Source organism: Erpetoichthys calabaricus, chromosome 10 (assembly GCF_900747795.2).
Source record: "Erpetoichthys calabaricus chromosome 10, fErpCal1.3, whole genome shotgun sequence".
Lineage (NCBI taxonomy): Eukaryota > Metazoa > Chordata > Cladistia > Polypteriformes > Polypteridae > Erpetoichthys > Erpetoichthys calabaricus.
The window spans coordinates 42,934,950-42,955,934 of NC_041403.2; the positions used below are offsets into that span (position 1 = coordinate 42,934,950).

The 20,985-nt window shown below is 36.0% G+C and overlaps 2 protein-coding genes across 2 annotated transcripts in view; one reads left to right on the plus strand and one right to left on the minus strand.

Annotated features, from left to right (window-relative positions):
• Positions 1 to 20,985, minus strand: part of alg14 (ALG14 UDP-N-acetylglucosaminyltransferase subunit) — a 286,344-nt gene that overhangs the window by 91,769 nt on the left and 173,590 nt on the right. The gene's annotated exons all lie outside the window — the stretch shown is intronic.
• LOC114658959 (choline transporter-like protein 3) overlaps positions 1 to 20,985 on the plus strand; it is a 53,335-nt gene that overhangs the window by 14,938 nt on the left and 17,412 nt on the right. Inside the window, exons 7-12 of the mRNA XM_028811112.2 lie at positions 3,264 to 3,353; positions 4,060 to 4,184; positions 4,334 to 4,520; positions 8,887 to 9,052; positions 17,671 to 17,827; positions 19,031 to 19,114. Coding sequence (XP_028666945.1) covers positions 3,264 to 3,353; positions 4,060 to 4,184; positions 4,334 to 4,520; positions 8,887 to 9,052; positions 17,671 to 17,827; positions 19,031 to 19,114 — 809 coding nt within the window. The remainder of the gene's footprint in view (positions 1 to 3,263; positions 3,354 to 4,059; positions 4,185 to 4,333; positions 4,521 to 8,886; positions 9,053 to 17,670; positions 17,828 to 19,030; positions 19,115 to 20,985) is intronic.

Below are 20,985 nucleotides of genomic sequence, written 5' to 3' on the forward strand. Positions count from 1 at the left end.
AAGGCAGGAGCAATCCCTGGATGGGCCACCATCTTATAGCTACCACTGCGCCAAGGTGCCACCACATGTTTAATTATTAATACATTTATATTCATTGTTTAAATGAAGTTAATAATTTATTTGTTAACTGAATGAATGCCATCTTTCAGTTTGTATGTTCTTTAAACAGTTGAAGGACCGGAAATGGCAGCTTTCGTCCTCCACTGTAAGGGGAGACTGGAAAGGAGGTTACTGACTGTGTCACACTTTTATCCATCCGTGCCATTCTTACCTGATCCCTAGACTATTTACACTATATGAGCAAAAGTTTGCTGACACCTGACTATCACACCTATATGTGGTTTTTGTTAATCCTATTTGTTAATCCCATTCCAAAATCATGGCCACCCCCTTATATGAGCCTTCACTCTTCACAAGATTTTTGATTATGCCTATGGGAATGTGTGCCCATTCAGCCAAAAGAGCATTTATAAGGTCAGGTGCTGATGTTGGACGAGAGGACCTGGCTTGCAATTATTGTTCCAATTCATCCCAAAAGTGTCCAGTAGAGTTAAGGTCAGGGCTCTGTGCAGGTCACTGCAGTTCCATCAAGTCAAACTTATCAAACCTTGTCTTTATAGTCTAATATCTTGCACAGGGCACAATCATGCTAGAACAGAAAAGGTCCTTCTGCAAACTGTTGCCACAAAGTTAGAAGCTCACAGTTGTTCCACCACACCAGGAAGTGCTGCTGGTAGAAGGTCGTTGGGCACCTGGAGTCCATCCGGGAGCCCTATAAAAGGGGCCATTCGCCACTACTCAAGGGCCAGTATCGGGAGGAAGAAGGACAAAAAATGTGAGGAGGAGTGGAGGCGAGAAGGACTGGAAGCTAGAAAGACAATGCTTTGTGTGTTGTGAACATTATGCTGCTGATGGCAGCAAAGGAAGCACTTTCCTACCTGTAAATAAAGGTTCGCTGTGTGGAGAAACTTGTGTCCTGCCTGTTTGTGTTGAGTTAGGGCGATTGTACGCACCCCAGTGGTCCACAATATATATATATATATATATATATATATATATACAGTGGTGTGAAAAACTATTTGCCCCCTTCCTGATTTCTTATTCTTTTGCATGTTTGTCACACAAAATGTTTCTGATCATCAAACACATTTAACCATTAGTCAAATATAACACAAGTAAACACAAAATGCAGTTTGTAAATGGTGGTTTTTATTATTTAGGGAGAAAAAAAAATCCAAACCTACATGGCCCTGTGTGAAAAAGTAATTGCCCCCCTGAACCTAATAACTGGTTGGGCCACCCTTAGCAGCAATAACTGCAATCAAGCGTTTGCGATAACTTGCAATGAGTCTATTACAGCGCTCTGGAGGAATTTTGGCCCACTCATCTTTGCAAAATTGTTGTAATTTAGCTTTATTTGAGGGTTTTCTAGCATGAACCGCCTTTTTAAGGTCATGCCATAGCATCTCAATTGGATTCAGGTCAGGACTTTGACTAGGCCACTCCAAAGTCTTCATTTTGTTTTTCTTCAGCCATTCAGAGGTGGATTTGCTGGTGTGTTTTGGGTCATTGTCCTGTTGCAGCACCCAAGATCGCTTCAGCTTGAGTTGACGAACAGATGGCTGGACATTCTCCTTCAGGATTTTTTGGTAGACAGTAGAATTCATGGTTCCATCTATCACAGCAAGCCTTCCAGGTCCTGAAGCAGCAAAACAACCCCAGACCATCACACTACCACCACCATATTTTACTGTTGGTATGATGTTCTTTTTCTGAAATGCTGTGTTCCTTTTACGCCAGATGTAACGGGACATTTGCCTTCCAAAAAGTTCAACTTTTGTCTCATCAGTCCACAAGGTATTTTCCCAAAAGTCTTGGCAATCATTGAGATGTTTCTTAGCAAAATTGAGACGAGCCCTAATGTTCTTTTTGCTTAACAGTGGTTTGCGTCTTGGACATCTGCCATGCAGGCTGTTTTTGCCCAGTCTCTTTCTTATGGTGGAGTCGTGAACACTGACCTTAATTGAGGCAAGTGAGGCCTGCAGTTCTTTAGACGTTGTCCTGGGGTCTTTTGTGACCTCTCAGAGGAGTCGTCTCTGCGCTCTTGGGGTAATTTTGGTCGGCCGGCCACTCCTGGGAAGGTTCACCACTGTTCCATGTTTTTGCCATTTGTGGATATTGGCTCTCACTGTGGTTCGCTGGAGTCCCAAAGCTTTAGAAATGGCTTTATAACCTTTACCAGACTGATAGATCTCAATTACTTCTGTTCTCATTTGTTCCTGAATTTCTTTGGATCTTGGCATGATGTCTAGCTTTTGAGGTGCTTTTGGTCTACTTCTCTGTGTCAGGCAGCTCCTATTTAAGTGATTTCTTGATTGAAACAGGTGTGGCAGTAATCAGGCCTGGGGGTGGCTACGGAAATTGAACTCGGGTGTGATACACCACAGTTAGGTGATTTTTTAACAAGGGGGCAATTACTTTTTCACACAGGGCCATGTAGGTTTGGATTTTTTTTCTCCCTAAATAATAAAAACCATCATTTAAAAACTGCATTTTGTGTTTACTTGTGTTATATTTGACTAATGGTTAAATGTGTTTGATGATCAGAAACATTTTGTGTGACAAACATGCAAAAGAATAAGAAATCAGGAAGGGGGCAAATAGTTTTTCACACCACTGTATATATATATATAGTATATATATATATACATATACAGAGTATATACAGTATATATACTTCTTTGCACTTTTGCTTTGAAAGTGTGACATAGCTTGTATCTTATATTAAATTATACTTTATAAATTCATGACAGTGTTATTTAATACTGGCATAAGCACCGTGTAGGCGGGGTACACAGGTAATTGCACAATGTCAGATCATTTTTTCAGTGAGATATCAACCATGGAGAACTTTTCTAGAACTCCAGGAACAAATGAGAAGAGTGAAAACAATCAAGTAATAGGTAGTGGTGGAGAATCAAGGACACACACCTTTTAATTTAAACCAGTTTGGGAGATGCTTGTACTTTGAATTAAATTAGCCTTTAGCAACGCATTTAAAGGTTAGAGGTTCAGTCCTATTGCCATGTAGATCATGTAATTTTATTTTGCCGCCACTGTGTTTCCTATACTATGCCTGTTATTTATTGTTATTATTATTATTATTATTATTATTATATTGTTTGTGCCAGAAACTATATTTTTGCCCCCCCCCCCCCCCCCCCCCAATGTACTAGCATTAAAACGTTTTCTTCCTCTTGCAGTTTTTTCAGTCATCATGGTGCTCATGTTTCGATTCATCACGTCCTTGGTGATGCATATTTTCATTACATTGTTGGCTTTTGGGCTAGTGTGTAAGTGTGCTGTCTTTTCTTTATATTCAGTGTAATATAACGAATCAAATACAATTCTATTTGCCTGATATAGATTTGTTTTTCATTTTTCTTGTAATCTGAAGCTCAAATACTTTAAAACTGTTAATGTGCTGACAGATTGGTTTGTACTGCTGTTATATTTAAAGATTTATGGTTCAGTTTGCTATCTTTAAAAACACCTGCAGAAAAAGGTAAGATATTAAAGACTTGAGTGTTTTGGTAAAAATGACTGAAAATTAATTCTATATGTCATTTTGCATGTGTAAATGATCATTTTTTTTATATCACATTATGCTGCTATAACTGAGCAGAGTGTTGGTCTGAGGCGAGGGATCTGCACCGGCCATCGGAAGGTTGCCGGTTCATATCCTGTAAATCCTTGAAGTTACTCTGTTCCATTGGGCTTAAGGCCCTTAACCTGCAATGGCTTCATCCTAGCTATGACATTAATTGGCATCCAGTCCTGCAAGCAGGTCCTCCAACTTACAAGAAAAACTTGGGGGTTGGTGGCATGACTGGCACTCCAGCCATCATAAAAAATATCACACTGTTCCAGTGGGGTGTTTAGATGTCACTTGTTGTATATCTGCACTTGGGCCCCAATCCAGGTGATTCTTCGTGTGGTACTCCAATTCTCCTATGCTGTTGTCAGGGCTGATTCTGTTTTTCTTTGTCTCTATTTTAGTTGTTTCAAGTATTTTGTGGTGGCTTTATTTCGATCATGTCACCAGCCCTATTTTTGAACTGGAAACAGAAAAAGAAAACAGCAAGTACTTACTGGGCTTTGCATGCTGCTCTTCTGTTATATCTGTAAGTATACCTTTCAAAGTCAAGTAAACAATCAAATTATGTCTACGTATTTGAAATACCAAATGATATTTGTCTTTGAAGAAAATTAGTGGCTTGAAAAACATTTTATAACTGGAAACTCATATTCCTGCTTGTTTTCTTTCTTATAGGTGGTCATCTTCTTATTAATATTTACGATGTGGAAAACACTTGGCCTTGTAACAGAGATGTTCCAGCTCGCAAATAAAATAATCCATTCAGTACCATTACTGTTCGTCCAATCCATGTGGACCTTTGTCATCCTTATGTTTTTCTGGGTCTACTGGATTACTGTGTTGTTAAGCCTGGGTACAGCAGGTATTACCAGTACTTAAATTTTTTTTTTTTCTGAAAATTGAAAATTGATTCTGTAGCAAATTGTTTATTTAGTACACTGTCATAATAAGGCATTCACAGAGTTTTTAGCTAACCATATCAGAATGAATTCTTATTAATTCCAGGCCAATAATTCAATAAATCACCTTTGGCCTGACATTTCAAACTTAAAGGCATCATTTATAAAAGAATATTTCTAACTTAGTTTTATTCAATTTAGGAGCGTGAAGATGTAGAGCCTATCATAGCATCAGACACAAGGCAGGAACTGACCAAGGACAAAGGTGGCAGTCCATCGCAAGGCTCACTCACATAAGGTCGTTTTTTATTTCAGTCAAGCTAATCAGAATGTCTTAGGGCAGGGGTAGGCAATGTCGGTCCTGGTGAGCCACAGTGGCTACAGGTTTTCATTCCAACCCAATTGCTTAATTAGAAACCAATCATTGCCAATCTCAGACCTTATTTAATTTTATGGCTTGTTAGTCTGTGTAATGTAAGGCTCTTATATCGTAGATTTTTTTCCTTTCCAAGGATATCATCCAAATGTTTTGAAGCCTAAAACAGATCATTTTCAGTCTGTCACATTTTTCTATTAAGTGTTTTATTAAATCAAACAGTGCATGATGAACACACACAGATGTAATTGGAAAAAAAGCTAGCTGGAGAACTGCTGGCTGCTTTGTCTTTTACATCTTATTGCTAATAAGGAGCAATTAAAACACTGAATGCAGCAGTTTAAGATTGAAATAAGCAATTAAGGTTGGAGAACCTTAACAAGCGAGACCACTAAAATGAAGCATCAAAATGTCACTTAAGCAATATGTGCTTCATCAGCAATAATTGAGTTCTCGTTAAGGAACTGGGTTGGAACAAAAACCTGCACATACTGCGGCTCTCCAGGACCGACATTGCCCACCCCTGTCTTAGGGGATGGGGAAGGAGAACCTGTGCTGCTCGGCTTTATTCATATCTTGTTAAATTAAATATGTGTATGTATTTAAAGAAAAACAATAATTATGAACAACCAAGAGAGCCAGCATGACTGAATTATGGCAGAAATTACTGAGGACAGTAGCAGGCACTGTGATTTATAATCTGTGACCAGCTGATTCAATGATAATGACACAAGAAAACAGGCAATAAAAGGATTCTGTTTAACCAGTATGCATACAGCTTAATTGAGAGCTTTATCATAATTCTTTTTTATATACATATGCTTTTAGGTGTCGTCTTTTTGCATTCATATTTTAACAGGATTCCAGACCAGTTTGAACTGGATAGTCTCATTACCGTAGATAGTGCAATGTCTGAAATGTAATTTATTTTCTTCCATTTACAGTATATTTATATTAGAACCCTGTGGTGTAGCAGTTACCACTCCTGGATTGAAATAATTGTTTTCAGTAAGAAGTTTGCATGTTCTCCCCATATCTTCCTTGTTTTTCTCCTGGAACTCTTTTTTTTTTTTTCTCCCCCATCCCCAAAGACATTTTGGTTTGGTTTGCTGATCCAATTCAGGAGGGCCATAGCCTCTTCCGGAAGGACCTATCCTACTCCATCATGAGATCTCCTCATGAATATATTCCAAGCACATTTTCTAAAGTGTACGTTTGCTTAAAGGTAATATAAAGGTAGTAACTAAGACACTAAGCAGTTTTAAACCCCTGATCTTGAAAACTTTGTGAAATACCCAAGTGCATTGCTTTATACCACCTTATTAATTTTTGAAGAAAGAAACTGTTCTCTGTTGTCTTCTGTGTAGTATGTACTTGGTAATAAATAATACATTTCTTATCACATCACATAATAAGCTGGCCTAATGTACTAAGATTGCCTGTCTCCAGTATTTTTCGTGGATACACTAGAGTACCAGAAACTGAGTAAATGTATGCATTTAACTTAAATTATTTTATACAAAAAATAATGAATGCTCTGCGGTGGGCTGGCGCCCTTCCCAGGATTTTTTTCCTGCCTTGTGCCCTGTGTTGGCTGGGATTGGCTCCGGCAGACCCCTGTGACCCTGTAGTTATAATATGGTGGGTTGGATAATGGATGGATAGATAATAAATGCTATTTTTAATGAGTAGGTTCCAAATCTATAGGGTGTTAAATATGTAGCTACTATATTCACAGACACTGCAGTTCTGTTTATTATATGAATGGAGAAAATGGTGTTATTCATAAAGGTATAAAGGAGTTCTTAGAAAAGTAGAACACTCTTGAGTTATTATATAACTTAATTACATTCTTGAGTTGCTCATGTGATTTAAAGGAACTAAACTAAACTGGGACAACGCTATAGTATACCGAAAGAAAGTGTTGGTCTTTATTAGCTGTAGTAATATCAGATGTCCACTAGGTGTTGCCTATGTTCATTGTTAATATGCAAACTTCTTTTCTCACAGTCTTCATTTCAAGTTGAATTCTGTGCCTACAAATATCCTGTAATGAACCAGCATTAATTTGATCCATAAAATTTTTTTTTCAGTCTGATGCCATGCAAGGCAAAATGGTGGGTAAAATTTACTCCTCTTCAGATTAACTCAGTTTTCCTTTACATTCATGAAAATGTGCCGGTTTTAAACTATCTTTTATACAGAAGTTGTTTCTGCTTTTATGGGTTTATAGGATAATTTTTGTCACATGCACAGAATACAGTGAAATTGTTACTTACATTTGCTAATGAAACAACATTTGTCACTATTCTGCACCATGATTAGTGAATATAAATACCTTATATTGATCTTATGTCTTCCTCACTTGAAAAATCTTTGAAGATATTTGTCATAACCTAGCAGCCTAAGACGAAACAGGCAAATATCTCACACACTGAAAAATTGTTGACAATGGAAGAAAAGTTTTGTACTTTTCATTTGAACAAAAAAATCCTCATTGTTTACCACTACAAAATAAAATAGCAATTACATATGAATAATATACTGGCAGATTTTCATAACAATGAGAGAAATAAAGCTGAATAACACAATAAAGAAAAATAAAAGATATGAGCAATGTCCAAGCGGAGAGCCCAAATAAATTTTTGTATCCGTCTATACTGTCCAATCCTACAGCAGTTAATGTAGTATTTTGTTTAATTAGATAAATCACCCCAGCACTCTGCAGTCTTAGAATTCAGTAATAGTGTGTCTTTACTTCGCTTTGAAATTTAGAAAAAAATGCTTCCTTCTGGCACAGTTTTTAGAGTAATGTTCAGTTTCTGCTTCTTTTGATTCATTTTAAGTTGAATGTTTCCTTTTTCCTTAATTGGCAGGACAAGTGAGGCAGAGGCAATAAGTTAACAGCTGTCCTCCTGGAATTTGATTGTCCTCTTCCTGGATGATAGCCCTAGAAGTACATACCATTTTTGGTTTTCTTTTGTAAGGAATTTTAAAAGATGGCCACTACTCAAAACCTATCATCATAATATTAATCATGGAAATTTGCCTTAAGGGGAGAAATCATAACAATAAAATCCTAAATGACTTTTATGATAGATACAGTTAAATCCAAGAAATAGCTTTAGTTTAACAGGGATACATAAACCCACTCCTGGAGCCAGGCCTGGGAGTGGTGTACCAGACACTAGTGACCCAAGCAGCTTAGTCAGTTTTAGCCCCAAAAATTGTTGTGGACCAGCCATTTGGGCTCATAGCCTGCAAGGCGAAGAGTAAGGGACAGTGCCAGTTTGGGGAAAACAACAGCTTTCACTTTATTTCAAAATATGTTCCTCATTAAGAAAAAACTTTTACAAAATTTTAACTAAAAAATTTCCTTTCCTTTAGTAATTTATATCTACAACGACTCACTTAATTGTATGAAAAACAAAAGTACTAAAAACATTAAATTCCAAAGACGTGTATTTGCTCATACATGATTTTAGCAAGCAGTACCTTGAATAATTCAAATATTTATAAAGAAATAAAGATGATTTTTTTAAGCAAGGCCAGAAAAGCATATATTTATCTGCAAGAATCAAAAATTAATTGAAATTCATGGTTTGGTTTTTCTGGATTTATACATTAAATGTAGAATTTGGTAAACAGTCAAGGTAGGAATGAAAAAAATAGTTGAAACAAAAACCTGTAGCCACACTGATGCCACAGGACTTAATTTAAAACCACGGTATATGTTTTGTTTTCTTAAAATAAAATAAAATAAGATAAAAAAATGTCAAAAACTGATACAAAAATTCATTTGTTATATGGTTATTTGTACAATCACATTTTGGAATCATTGTACTTAATTAGTCCTGGTGTGCCAGATGCAAATAATGCTTGGTTATTAGGTGCAGTCACTACTGTACTGACTGGAATAATGGTGGACTAAGCACTTTCTGTGTTCCTTATAGGTGCTGCATTTTCTACACCTGAGGGATTTGTAAATTACAAACCTTTTTCTTCTATACGTTATATGTGGTGGTACCATGTATTAGGTCTGCTTTGGACCAGTGAATTCATCTTGGCATGTCACCAGATGACCATTGCTGGAGCAGTAGTTCGTGTTTATTTCAACAGGTGATACACCTCTTTTTCTCTTAACTCTTAAAAAATCTCTATAAATATAGTCTGTTATCAACTGAAAGGTAGCATGTATGAAATAATTGTAAAGCATTGTTATATCTAATACATTACTTCATATATAGGACATACTGTATACTAGAATTCTAGATTCATATATATGTAGTCATATGAAGTTACCAAAAAAGCTGAATTTTACCAGCTGTGTATATTGGGAAGTTATTATAAATGCTCAATTGTCTCTTAAGTGGCTTCTTTCCACTAAAGTATAAATGACATGAGAATATTATATATTCTTGTGGCTTGTTTCATTAGCTAAAAGCGAAGTTGTCTCGATATCTTATTCACATACATATTAAAAGTTCTCAAGGTTTCTGTTTCATTTGTTATAGAGTACCATGACCCTGTACATTAAGAAGTGCTTCCTGGCTTCCATTTTGAATGTAATTCCCCTTGATTTCCAACCAATATGTATGTGATTCATTTTTTAAACGAAACAATACTGCTGGATCAGTTGTATTGATACCTTTAAAATTTTGGAAAATCTGGATTGTGTCTCCACACCGATGGCTATAAAAAGATTTAATTCACTTAGCCACTAATAGTAGGACAGGCCCTTTAATGCCAGAATACATTTGCTGATATTCTCTGCTTTGCTTCTAGAGATGCTATGTCTTTTGAGTAACATTGCACCCAGAGCTGCACATAATACAGATACAGTAAAGTCTCACTAGCACATTATACAGCCTGAGAATAATATCCATAAATTAATACTTAGAAGGTTTAACAATTTAATCTAACACTTCATTTGCTTTTTTAATTTTTTTGCGCACTCCCCAAATGGCAAGAATGTTGCATCAATGTGAAACCCATGGAAAAGAATACTTCCTATGGGTCATCATCACTCATCTGGTATTTAGAATTAAGGTTCCTTTTGGCCACATGTAGCTCTTTGTATGTGTCTATATTAAACTGCCTTTTCCAAATGTTCACCCAGTTTCAAAGTTTGTTTAGGTGTTTTTGAATTGTTTTTGCTGCTTCCTCAGTGGTTGCCATCCCTCCAGTATTGGTGTCCTATGTGAACTTCGCAAGTTTACTAACTAATTTAAAGTTTATGTCAGTAGAATAAATTATAAAGAGTTACAGTTAGAGCACAGACCCCTGAGGGACTCCACTAATGACCCTATCTCATTCTCTTCTTTATCTTTACTCTTTGTCTACAGATAATTAGCCAAGTTGAAATCCAGTTTTGTACGTTAGTTCTGATGCCAATGATTTCTAGTTTCAAAATTCCTCTTTAGTGAGAATCACATAAAAGATGTTTGAAAGTCTGAGCAAAATATGTTCCATGCTTTGCATTTACTACTTCAAAAAAGTCTAAGAGAATAGCTTTGTAGGATCATCCTGTATCAAATCCAGGCTGGTTGTTATTTAATATATTTTTTTCACACAAGTCAACTTTTAATTTATTTCTGATAATAGTTTCCATAATTTTGCACAAAACAGAAGGATTATTGGCCTATAATTATTACACCCATTTATTCTCCTTTTTTGCGGACTGGAGTTACACTGGCAAGCATGTCTATTGTTCAAAATGACTACTGGAATATACTTAATAAAGCTTTATAAATAATACCTTTAATTTAGTATGACTGGCAAAATTCAGTCAAGCCCAGGGATTTTATTCAACACATCAAGAGCCCGAAACAAATACGAATCATCTTAAAATCTGAAAGCACAGAACCCTTTACTTTACCCAAGCCATTACATTTGTTTCTTCTTAAGTAAAGGTTTTTTTGGTCATATGCAGTTTTCTGCTCATTTTCTATGATTTGTCCTTGTTTTTCTCTAATACTCCCTAAAGTCATTTTTACTGGAAAATGTTTTGGCTGTTTATCTTTACTTCAATGGCAGTTCCTTTTTCACTTTTCTCTTATAAACTTTACCTGGGTTGGTCATTCCTATATGTCTTCATTTTGATTCCTTAAATGTTTAAATGTTACTACACAGGAGTGTCTTAATAAAAGGCTATCCAGTGGCTGTGAAAACTAAACCATTCTTGATCAAAACATGCCATCAGCCATACCTTACGATTGAAAATTAAGTTTTGATAATGGGGCAGGGAAAATCTTTAATAAATTTCTCAATCCCTGCTGCATACCGAGTTGAGTGTGTTGGGTCTGGGATTACTGAAACTACTTTCCCAGTAAGGTTTGCCATTGCGTGAGATTTCAGCTGTCTAGTCCAACTTTGTAAGACTGTGAATAACAGTTTGAGGGGCTTTAGAACTATACTCTTAAGTCTCTATCTGACCACCTTTTCTACCTTTTCTTTAATGTAGTATCTGATGTTTTGACATTTCCATTCACATATCAGATTGTCTTGTAAAAGATGTTTAAATCATAAGGCTTTAGTGTTTTTTTGTTATATTAATATGAGGCCTCCACTTTCAGATGATAAAAATTTCCAGTCACTCTAAGTTAATTCTTCTAATTTTTTTAGAGAAAAGAATAAAAAAAATTGCAGCAATCACTGCTCTTATTTAACGGGAGAAGATACTTTTAAGATTTTTTAATACATTTCAAAGGAAGTCATTACCCTAAACTTTGCCTAGTACTATTTTTACATTATGACATTCATTTTATAATTAAAAACAGCTTTCATGTTGAACCTCAAACATTCTCTTTCACTGTTGCCTGGGAAAACAGTAGCAAACACTAGTGGGTCATTTAATGTTCTTGGCAACAAAATGTGGATTTTACTTTACTTATATATTGTTATTAATGTCTTAGAAATATTTTAGTAAAAATGCTATTTAATTGAGAGACAGTTAAGAAAATGCAATTTTGTAATTCTGAGTAAGTTTAAAAGAAGCAAATGAAGAATTTAAATCTAGACTCAGTAACCTGATTATTTTTTATAAACACACATTTGAATCAATGTTATGATGAAATAAAAATACAAGTACTGTATTATGGTTTGAATTTTTGTTGCTACCATGCAAATACTATTAACGGCTTTATTGCTGGAAAATTATTTATGTGTACCATTCATGGAAATAACACAAATAAAATAAAAGGCTATTTTAATTTTGGAGAAGTATAGTTGTGGAGCAGTTACCGCTGCTCCCATATCAGGAGACTTGGTTTCAGTCCTGGCGTGGTTAATGTTTGGAGTCTATGTGGTCTTTCCATGTCCTTATGGATTTTTCTGCCACACACCAAAACAGTGCATTGCTTGCTATATGGCAACTCGAGATTAGGCCTGTTCAAATGCCTGTAAGTGAGTCTTTAGCATGTTCTGTGACATGCTAAAACCCCACTGCAACCCGGGATTACTTCCTACCACTTGCATGAGGCTGCCATGTCATTCTCCCTACACAACTGAATACTTGTGTTAAGCAAGTCTAGAAAATGAATATTTTTGTTTGAATAAACTTTTCACAGCAGATATCAAAAGTTCACTGAAATTTTGGCTTCTGTTGTTGAGATGGCTGAAATCAAGGCAAATCTTGTCCTGTCATGGCTTTTAAAGTTTATTTTTATTTTTTATTATTTTTTCCTAAAAAATTTCTATTTGTTGTATTAGACTTAAATATTGCAAATTACAAGGTCTTATTAAAGTTGAAAAAATCTGATATGGTTTTTCTTAATTTCAACCTCTACAAAAGGAAACAATTCAATAAAGCTCTCTATGTAATTGGTACGTAGTGAATTTTAACTAATTTGTTTTGCAGTTAATGAATTTAAAGTAGGGCGGCACGGTGGCGCAGTGGGTAGCGATGCTGCCTCGCAGTTAGGAGACCTGGGGACCTGGGTTCGCTTCCCGGGTCCCCCCTGCGTGGAGTTTGCATGTTCTCTCCGTATCTGCGTGGGTTTCCTCTGGGCGCTTCGGTTTCCTCCCACAGTCCAAAGACATGCTGGTTAGGTGGATTGGCGATTGTAAATTGGCCCTAGTGTGTGCTTGGTGTGTTTGTGTGTGTCCTGCGGTGGGTTGGCACCCTGCCCAAGATTGGTTCCTGCCTTGTGCGCTGGGATTGGCTCCAGCAGACCCCGTGACCCTGTGTTCGGATTCAGCGGGTTGGAAAATGGATGGATGGATGAATTTAAAGAATGTAGCACTTAATCACTACTGCTTATTACAATAGGAGTAATCGTAGGGACCCTTTAAATGTTTCACAGTATATTGCTATGGAAGCACAAATAATAACAAATAATAGAAGAATTTGATTTGATTTTTTTTAATCATTTATCAGCTAGGCTATGACCTCATTTGTCTTGATAATACTATAATTAGATGTGTTTGATTTCATCTTGTTAAACTTGGATGTCTAAATGTAAATATTTATATGAGATTAGTGATGAAAAGCAAGTTTAACCAGACTTTGATTCCAGTTTGTAACTGAAAAGGGCAAGGAAAGTCAGGCCTACAAGGACGGGAAGTTTTTGCCTCCTTTGTGTACATTTACATCCTAAGCTTCCTGGATGTAATGAGGCAGTATAGATATAGCAGATTGTAAATCAAAGTGTATTTTATGACATTAAAAGGCTTTATATAATAGTAAAGTAATAGCTGTATAGTGAACCATACTTTTATAAAGGAATATAAAGTGATCAGTAATGATTTTAGAAAGAAATTGGACATGAGCATCAGTAGGCTTTGCACCCTAGTAACCAAGTTACTCAAACTATTCTATAACATTCCAGTTTTTTGCTTCTCTGATGTAATCTTTGTGATCATAAAATAGGTCACTACCATAGCAATTGATGAGAAGAATTCATAATTAATTGTAGAATTATGATATTTGATGGTTCCTCTAGAATGCCTTTCTCTTGCAAGATTTGGCTAAAAAGCTAATCAGCACATCATCATCTCATAACAGGCTTAAGTTTCAAGTTTGGTATTTTTCTGTCTACCTGTTTTAGCTCTAAACCATCCTTAAGAAACTGTGACACACAGACACTCACACCCATCATCAAAATATCGATGTTTTTGGTATCAGGGGATGCTAAAATGTTGAAAACCAGAGTTCAAAATTTATGGCGAATCTAAAGCTTTTGCTCCTCCCCCTTAGATGATAGGTTATGGTGGGTTAGGGCACAAAGCAAAAATGTTTCATATCACAACTTAAACAACCAAAAGTAAGACTACCATTATTTCTGTTTATTCTGAAAGTATTAAAAACTAACTTTTTTTGTGAATTTCCCATTGGGATTAATAAAGTATCTATCTATCTATCTATCTATCTATCTATCTATCTATCTATCTATCTATCTATCTATCTATCTATCTATCTATCTTTTTGTCAGTATAATACTGATATAACAAACCAACTACATCTTCCTCCGGGTCATGGGGAGTCACAAAGAAACTAGACTTGGATGGGCTGCCAGACCATCATCATAGAGACCACTCACACACACAACAAAACTTGGAGCCTTTTTATGATCTCTGGTTAACTAATCCTACACATCTTTGAGATGTTGAATGTATACTGCATTATCTAAAGAAAAGCCCTGAAACACAGTAAGTCTCCTGGAGCTCTGAGGCAGCAGCACGTTGTATAGTATACTGTATATTTGCACAGTATTTGCAAATACAGTATTTTCATTAGTTACTGCTATCAACCCATACTCACTTTTAACCATTAGCAAGTTTTGGGTTGTTTAGGAATGAATTTTTAAATTATATATAGTTATTCACAGGCTTATGGTGTTTATGCAAGGAAATTAGTGGTTTGTGTCACAAATTATATTGGCAACTAGTTTTGTACATGCTAGCAGATATAGCACATTGGTGTTTTTTCTGTCCCCTTTATTAGTTCAATTTGGATATGTTACTTTAAGTAGGGTGTAGAGCATGCTATAAATAATACAGTATTTCGTACAAAATCCAAATTAAGCTTATGGTGTTTTTTTAAGTCATCACTGCATGGAATCCTGATTTAGATGTATTCATCTAGATAATTTTGCACATGAGTTTTCTTTAGCCACACTTATCTGTTGGTTGATTTTGCAGATTATGTAATTTATCAAAAAGTAATGTGTCTTACTGTGGAAATGGTGAAAATTTAATTACACAATTTGTGTAAGCTGTAAGCATCAAGACCTAAGAGTAGACAAAGCAATTCCAAATTATCACTTATGAGCCAAAGTCCAACAGCTAAAAACCATGAAAAAAGATTGAGTGTGCAGGGTATTAAATGCACTGCATTGTTTTATTCAGTGAGAACTAAAAGTCAAGCTGCTGAAATGTGATACAAGAATAATATTTGGGATGTTGCTTCACATACCCATTGTAGAAATTGATACGCCAAATGATATGGCAAACATTTTGGAAAATATAACAATCATCTGTAAAACTTTTTCTCCAGAACTATTTGAGCAATTCATCCAAAATCCATTCTGTCTTTACTGTATGTACCTTATCTTAGAAAGTATATTTGAAGATGATTCTTATACAATTTATAAGTAGGAACTATTGAACAGTAATGTTCATGGTGCTCATTGTGAAGGCTAATCATGTCAACTATTGCTATTTTTTGTCTGTTTCTGTATCCTATTGTGTAAACTAAGTACAGAGTTTGGTAAGTACTATTTCTAAATTTACAAGATTGTAAAATTGTACATTTTATGGGTTCATGATTATTTTTTTCTTTTACATGTTATGTAAGTTTATCATGTTTCTTCAAAAAACATTAATATAGCATACTTTACTGGTAGCACTGCTACCCCACAGTTAGGAGATCAGTGTTCCTGTCCTGGGTCCTCCCTTCGTGGGATTCCTTCAGGTGCTTCAGATTCCTCCCATAGTCCAAAGGCATGCAGGTTAGGTGAATCAGCAATGCTAAGTTGGCCAATGTTTTTTGTTAACATTTCTTCCCATTCTGTTTTTTTACAATTGTATGCAGTTCTATACGTATATTCTACTTTGGTGCAGTACTGTTGGCACGAGGCCCTACCTACTTACAAGAGCTTTGTGTATCATTTCTTACTCCTTGCAGCTGTATTTAGCTTTTCATTCTTTACAATTTAGACTGATTGCTTAATTATTCTTTTAAACTTTGTTTCTGTTCAGCTGTAGCTTTGATCAGGAAAAGTGTTTGTTATTCTCAGAAAATCTTATGGAGTGTGCATGTAAGTGATTGAAATGGGAAGAAGGACGAGACACCAGCCAGTGCTAGTTGTATGTTCTGTACGTCATGCCATTAAATGAGTTGATACATGAATACAGCATGGTTTTACACTGAAGTTTGCTTTTTTCTCAGATGTTAGCTTGATTAATATTGGTTCCTAACGCTGTTTGTTATACATGTGTTTTCTAGCCTGCTTATCTAGATTAGGGTTGCAGGGATCTGAAACCAATCCTCGACATTGCGCCATTCCATTCTTACACTCATACGGAGCCAATTTAGAATCTCCAGTTAAGCTAACATGCACACCTTTGGGTTGTACAAGGTAACCCAGAGAAAAGCCCATAGAAAAATATGCAGACACTCTGGCAGCAGTGCCTGAGCTCTGACGAAGCAGTGATACTGTGTTGCTCTTTTGTTTATAACCAACCAGCATAAGTTCAGTGTTACAATTATTGGCATTCTACTTTCAGTTTGTAATTATAAATAGGGTCATTTAATAAGAACTTTCCATTTGTTGGGTACAATAATGTTATGTTTTCATATTTAAGTATCTTAATTATATGTAGTATAATGCTGAAAAATACCAGTGTCCTAAACCTCAAAATATGTTTTGAAAGTTCTCAAATTTCAAATTGAGCATATTTTGAAGCCAGTTATGAAATCAATGAATTAATCACAAAAATACATTTAATATTATCATTCCAATATGATTTTTTCACATATTTTTTACAACACCATATATTGCCTTCAAGATTGTCATGAGATAATGAACAACATATTTGAACATATACATTCTTAAATAGCTATTAAAAAGAATTATAAAAAGATTAAATTTAGCACTGGTTTCAAAAATATAACAGCACATACTTTATTGTCGGGTAGTGTATGCTACCACATAGGACAGAAACAAGAGCTTCTTTGTTGACTACATGGTGAATTCTGCAAGTGGTTTATGAGAGAACTATGTGGTTGGAATATTAGAGTAAAAACAGGCTCCTGTCGCATATCACAGTGTTTAGAACACAAACATAGGCAATGATCTCTGGGCTTACTGCAGTTCAACAGGGAGCCAGATTGCCCAAAGTGGAAAGGCTTCAAACAGATGGTACAGCAGAGACTACATGTGGCAAATTTAGGGTAATCTATGGGATCTGTCCCAGTCATTTTTCTGCTTTAACAAATACTGATATTCCACAATTGCACACAGGGATCTTCAACACTGCAGACATAACAGTTTGCCAGTCAGCATTATAATTTTTAACATTTCTAGTATTTTTAATGAGTTTCTAGTGGGAATGAAGTCATTTTTCATCATAATACCATACATGACATATTTGGTGTTTGATTTTGCTGTGCTGTGCTAAGGATGAATGAAGTTGTGGAGCTTGTTTTCAGGTAATTGATTACCCTGATTTCTACTGTTTAGTACTTTCTAGCTTCAAACTAAGTGAAAATGTTACTTGATTTTGTTCTTTGCCAGAGACAAAAACAACCCACCAAGCCACCCTGTCCTTTCTTCAATAATGAACGTATTCAGCTACCATTTGGGCACAGTTGTCAAGGGCTCTTTAATTATTATGTTGGTACGAGTTCCACGGATTGTCCTGACTTACATTCACAGAGCTTTGAAAGGAAAGGTAAGACACTGTATGTGCTCTTTGTTAAAATTGCTTTGTTTTGAAAGAGATGCTTGTCGTCTTCTTGTGTTGAGGTAAAGCCAAAATAAACAACTGAGCTACACTGAAATTGCAGTTCGCTGGGAACATCAATTACGGAAACAGCCACAATAAGCATGACCTTCCCATGACACAAAGCTTTAGGCTAGCAGTGGTTATCCTGTTTTGTTTGCTCAAAAATGTATCCTTGAAGAACTAATGTGAAAAGACTAACCTAAAAAGATGTGCTTGCATTTTCTATCTGTCTTTTATGTATACATGAGGAAATTATACACATTTTTAAGCAACCATAGTTCTAAAGTGTTACAGGCAGAAGCGAGGGGAGGGCTTGTGTGTGAATGGGACAGAATAGCTGCAAGGGTGGAGACGCCTGTTCTCCCAGCCGCGACCATCAAAACCTCTAGCCTCTTCCAGACATGTCAGATTTAACTGATGGTCCTTCTATTTTAAAAGGGTAATTTTTTTCCAATTTCCAAACATTTTTTTTCACTTTAACAAAGGGTTAACAAACGAATCTTTGTTAGTATACTCATTTTTGCTTTTGCCTGCATGTTAGTTTTATACATCACATACTGAATTATAGAATTAACTTATAGAAGCATATTTTTCAGTCAATTAAACTACTGAACAAGCAATGAGTGGATCAGAATTATTCTGATTAGATATGTAACTTAATTGTTAAGCCCTGTGTCAACTCTGCACAGATTTGTTTGGCTTATGTTTTCACCATCCACAGTAAGCAGCATTTCCTTATCTTTTCTTCTAAACTGTTATTCAATTGCATTTCCTCAGTAATTCTTTGCTGACCTTGAAAGATGAAAGGGAGAGTATTAACAAAAGGAAACATTTTCCTTCACCATATTCCAATGGGAAGACTACTAACTAAACCTTTGCTCTTACTTTTATACCACTTTAATTTCTCTTTCAGCATATTTTAATTTATCCTAGTGTGTGAATATTAATCACCAAGTAGTTTAATCTTATGGTATCACAAAATTATGAAAGAAACTGGCATTTAAGATAGTTCATGCTTATAAGGAACTATTTCATTGATTTTGAGCATGTGTTTCCTTCATAAAGCAAAATCTTTTAAAATTTTTGTTATTGTCATTTTTTAAAGGAGTGTTTTTTGGTTTTTTTTGGGGGGGGTGGGGGTAATTTTAGGAGAATTCCTGTGCCAGATGCATGGCCAAATGTTGCTTTTGCTGTTTATGGTGTTTGGAAAAGTTCCTGAGGCACCAGAATCAGGTAAATAAATGTAATTGTGATATTTATTAGAAAATCAGCATGCTTTTCTGTACACGATTTTTACCTAACACTTTTGAATAAGCTTCCACAACTTTAAATATTAATATTCATTTAAATGTGTCATTGAAAATTCAAAAAGAAACACAAAAAGCCTTAGCTCAAGTTTCTTGTTGTCATCCTTCGTAGATGTTTAAGCATTACGAGACAAAGCCTGTCCTCACCTCCCTGACTCACTGCTTATGGAGCTGGGATTACTGAGATTACTAATATAAATTAGGACTTTGTCATTCAAGCCCATTCCAACTGGGTTAGTATTATTGCCTCCAGGTGTTTATTTTGGCATCAATAAATGCATAATGTCATTGGAAACCCAAAAATATCTGTGCCTGAGATTTTGCTGATGAAAATTTTACTTTTTTCAATTAACTCAGCTGCACATTACTTGGAGGGCTGAGCTCTTAGGGAATGGAGCTTGCATCTGTGAGGCAGCAGGTTCAAATTCCATCAACAGATGACTGTGTGAAGCCAAGAAAGCCACTTAATTTGAAGTACACTGTCCATGCTCAGATAGTTACTCCTCACCTAAACCATCTGTCCTCGCTGAGACACTGGCATATGGGAAGAAACATGGACTGCTGGAATGACAAACAATAAGTTTAAAGTGCATTTTCATTTGTATCCAGTTTGGCTGCTAGCTGTGAAAGAGCTCCTCATACAACTGTAAGCTCTCTGTCGGGCTCACTGCTCACAACTCAAGCAGATCTGGGTCATCATACCATTTGTCTCTGTTCAGGAATTTGCTCAGGAAGTTACACTATATATCCCTAAACCCCATCCACACCATCAGATCTCCTTTTGCACAGTTGCATTGCTTCTAATTCCAACGGCCCTAGTTTATGTCCCATTTCTGCCATCTCAGGGATGATAATCAGCTGTGAGTGGGAGTAACAAACTGAGTGAATTCCTCAGAAGATTATATTCATGTTTGTAAACTGTACCCTAACTATAAGGTTCTGTGGATCAATGCTTAATACTCGGCCATTCACTCATACTTTGCATTCTATAGTGCCATTAATTCTAAACGCATACAGCATCACAGGCAGCTTAGCAAAGCAAACAAGATCCATACGGTGTAATATATGCAGATAGATCTGTACAGTAAAATCAGAAATGCAGTATTAATAGTGTACATTTAAACTGGTATAGCTTGACAAATATTAAGTAGCAAGTATTAAAGGGAACTATACATATCAAACACAGTTACAAACTTAAACTACGGAGGTACAAGATAAAGGAACAGCACTGAGTAAAGTGATAGATTATGATTGAGGTATCACTGTTAAGTATAGTATGAACCATGTTAGTGACAACACTGTCTTAGTAAACAGAAGCAACTTGTTAATGAAGGAACAGCAATTCAGAATCCAGAGAAAGACCAATAATTGATCAAACCACACTCCTCTTAGCAATGAACATTATTCCTAGGTGGTATGTCAGTCTACTACAGTGCATAGTCGTGCACTCATTTTATACTAGGCCAATTTAACATGGACTCATACAACAACAGGCCCTCTGAAGGAAAGCATGAAAAGTCCACAGAGACAGAAACCAAGCTTGGAATTGAACCTAGGCTCCAGAAGCTAGGAGACAGTATGGTTGACTACAGTGTCACCCCCACTGATCTCAGTTGGCAACAGTCCCTGCTTAATCCATTTTAGGGTTGTAGGGCATCAGAGCATGTCCAGGTAGCGTTTTGGCTCAGACCTGAAATTGCAGGACTGCTCACAGCTGCTAGTTAACCTGATATGTTCCTTTGGAACTAGGAAGGAAAACTAGAACACCAGGAGAAAAACTCACAAAGGCCCAGGGAA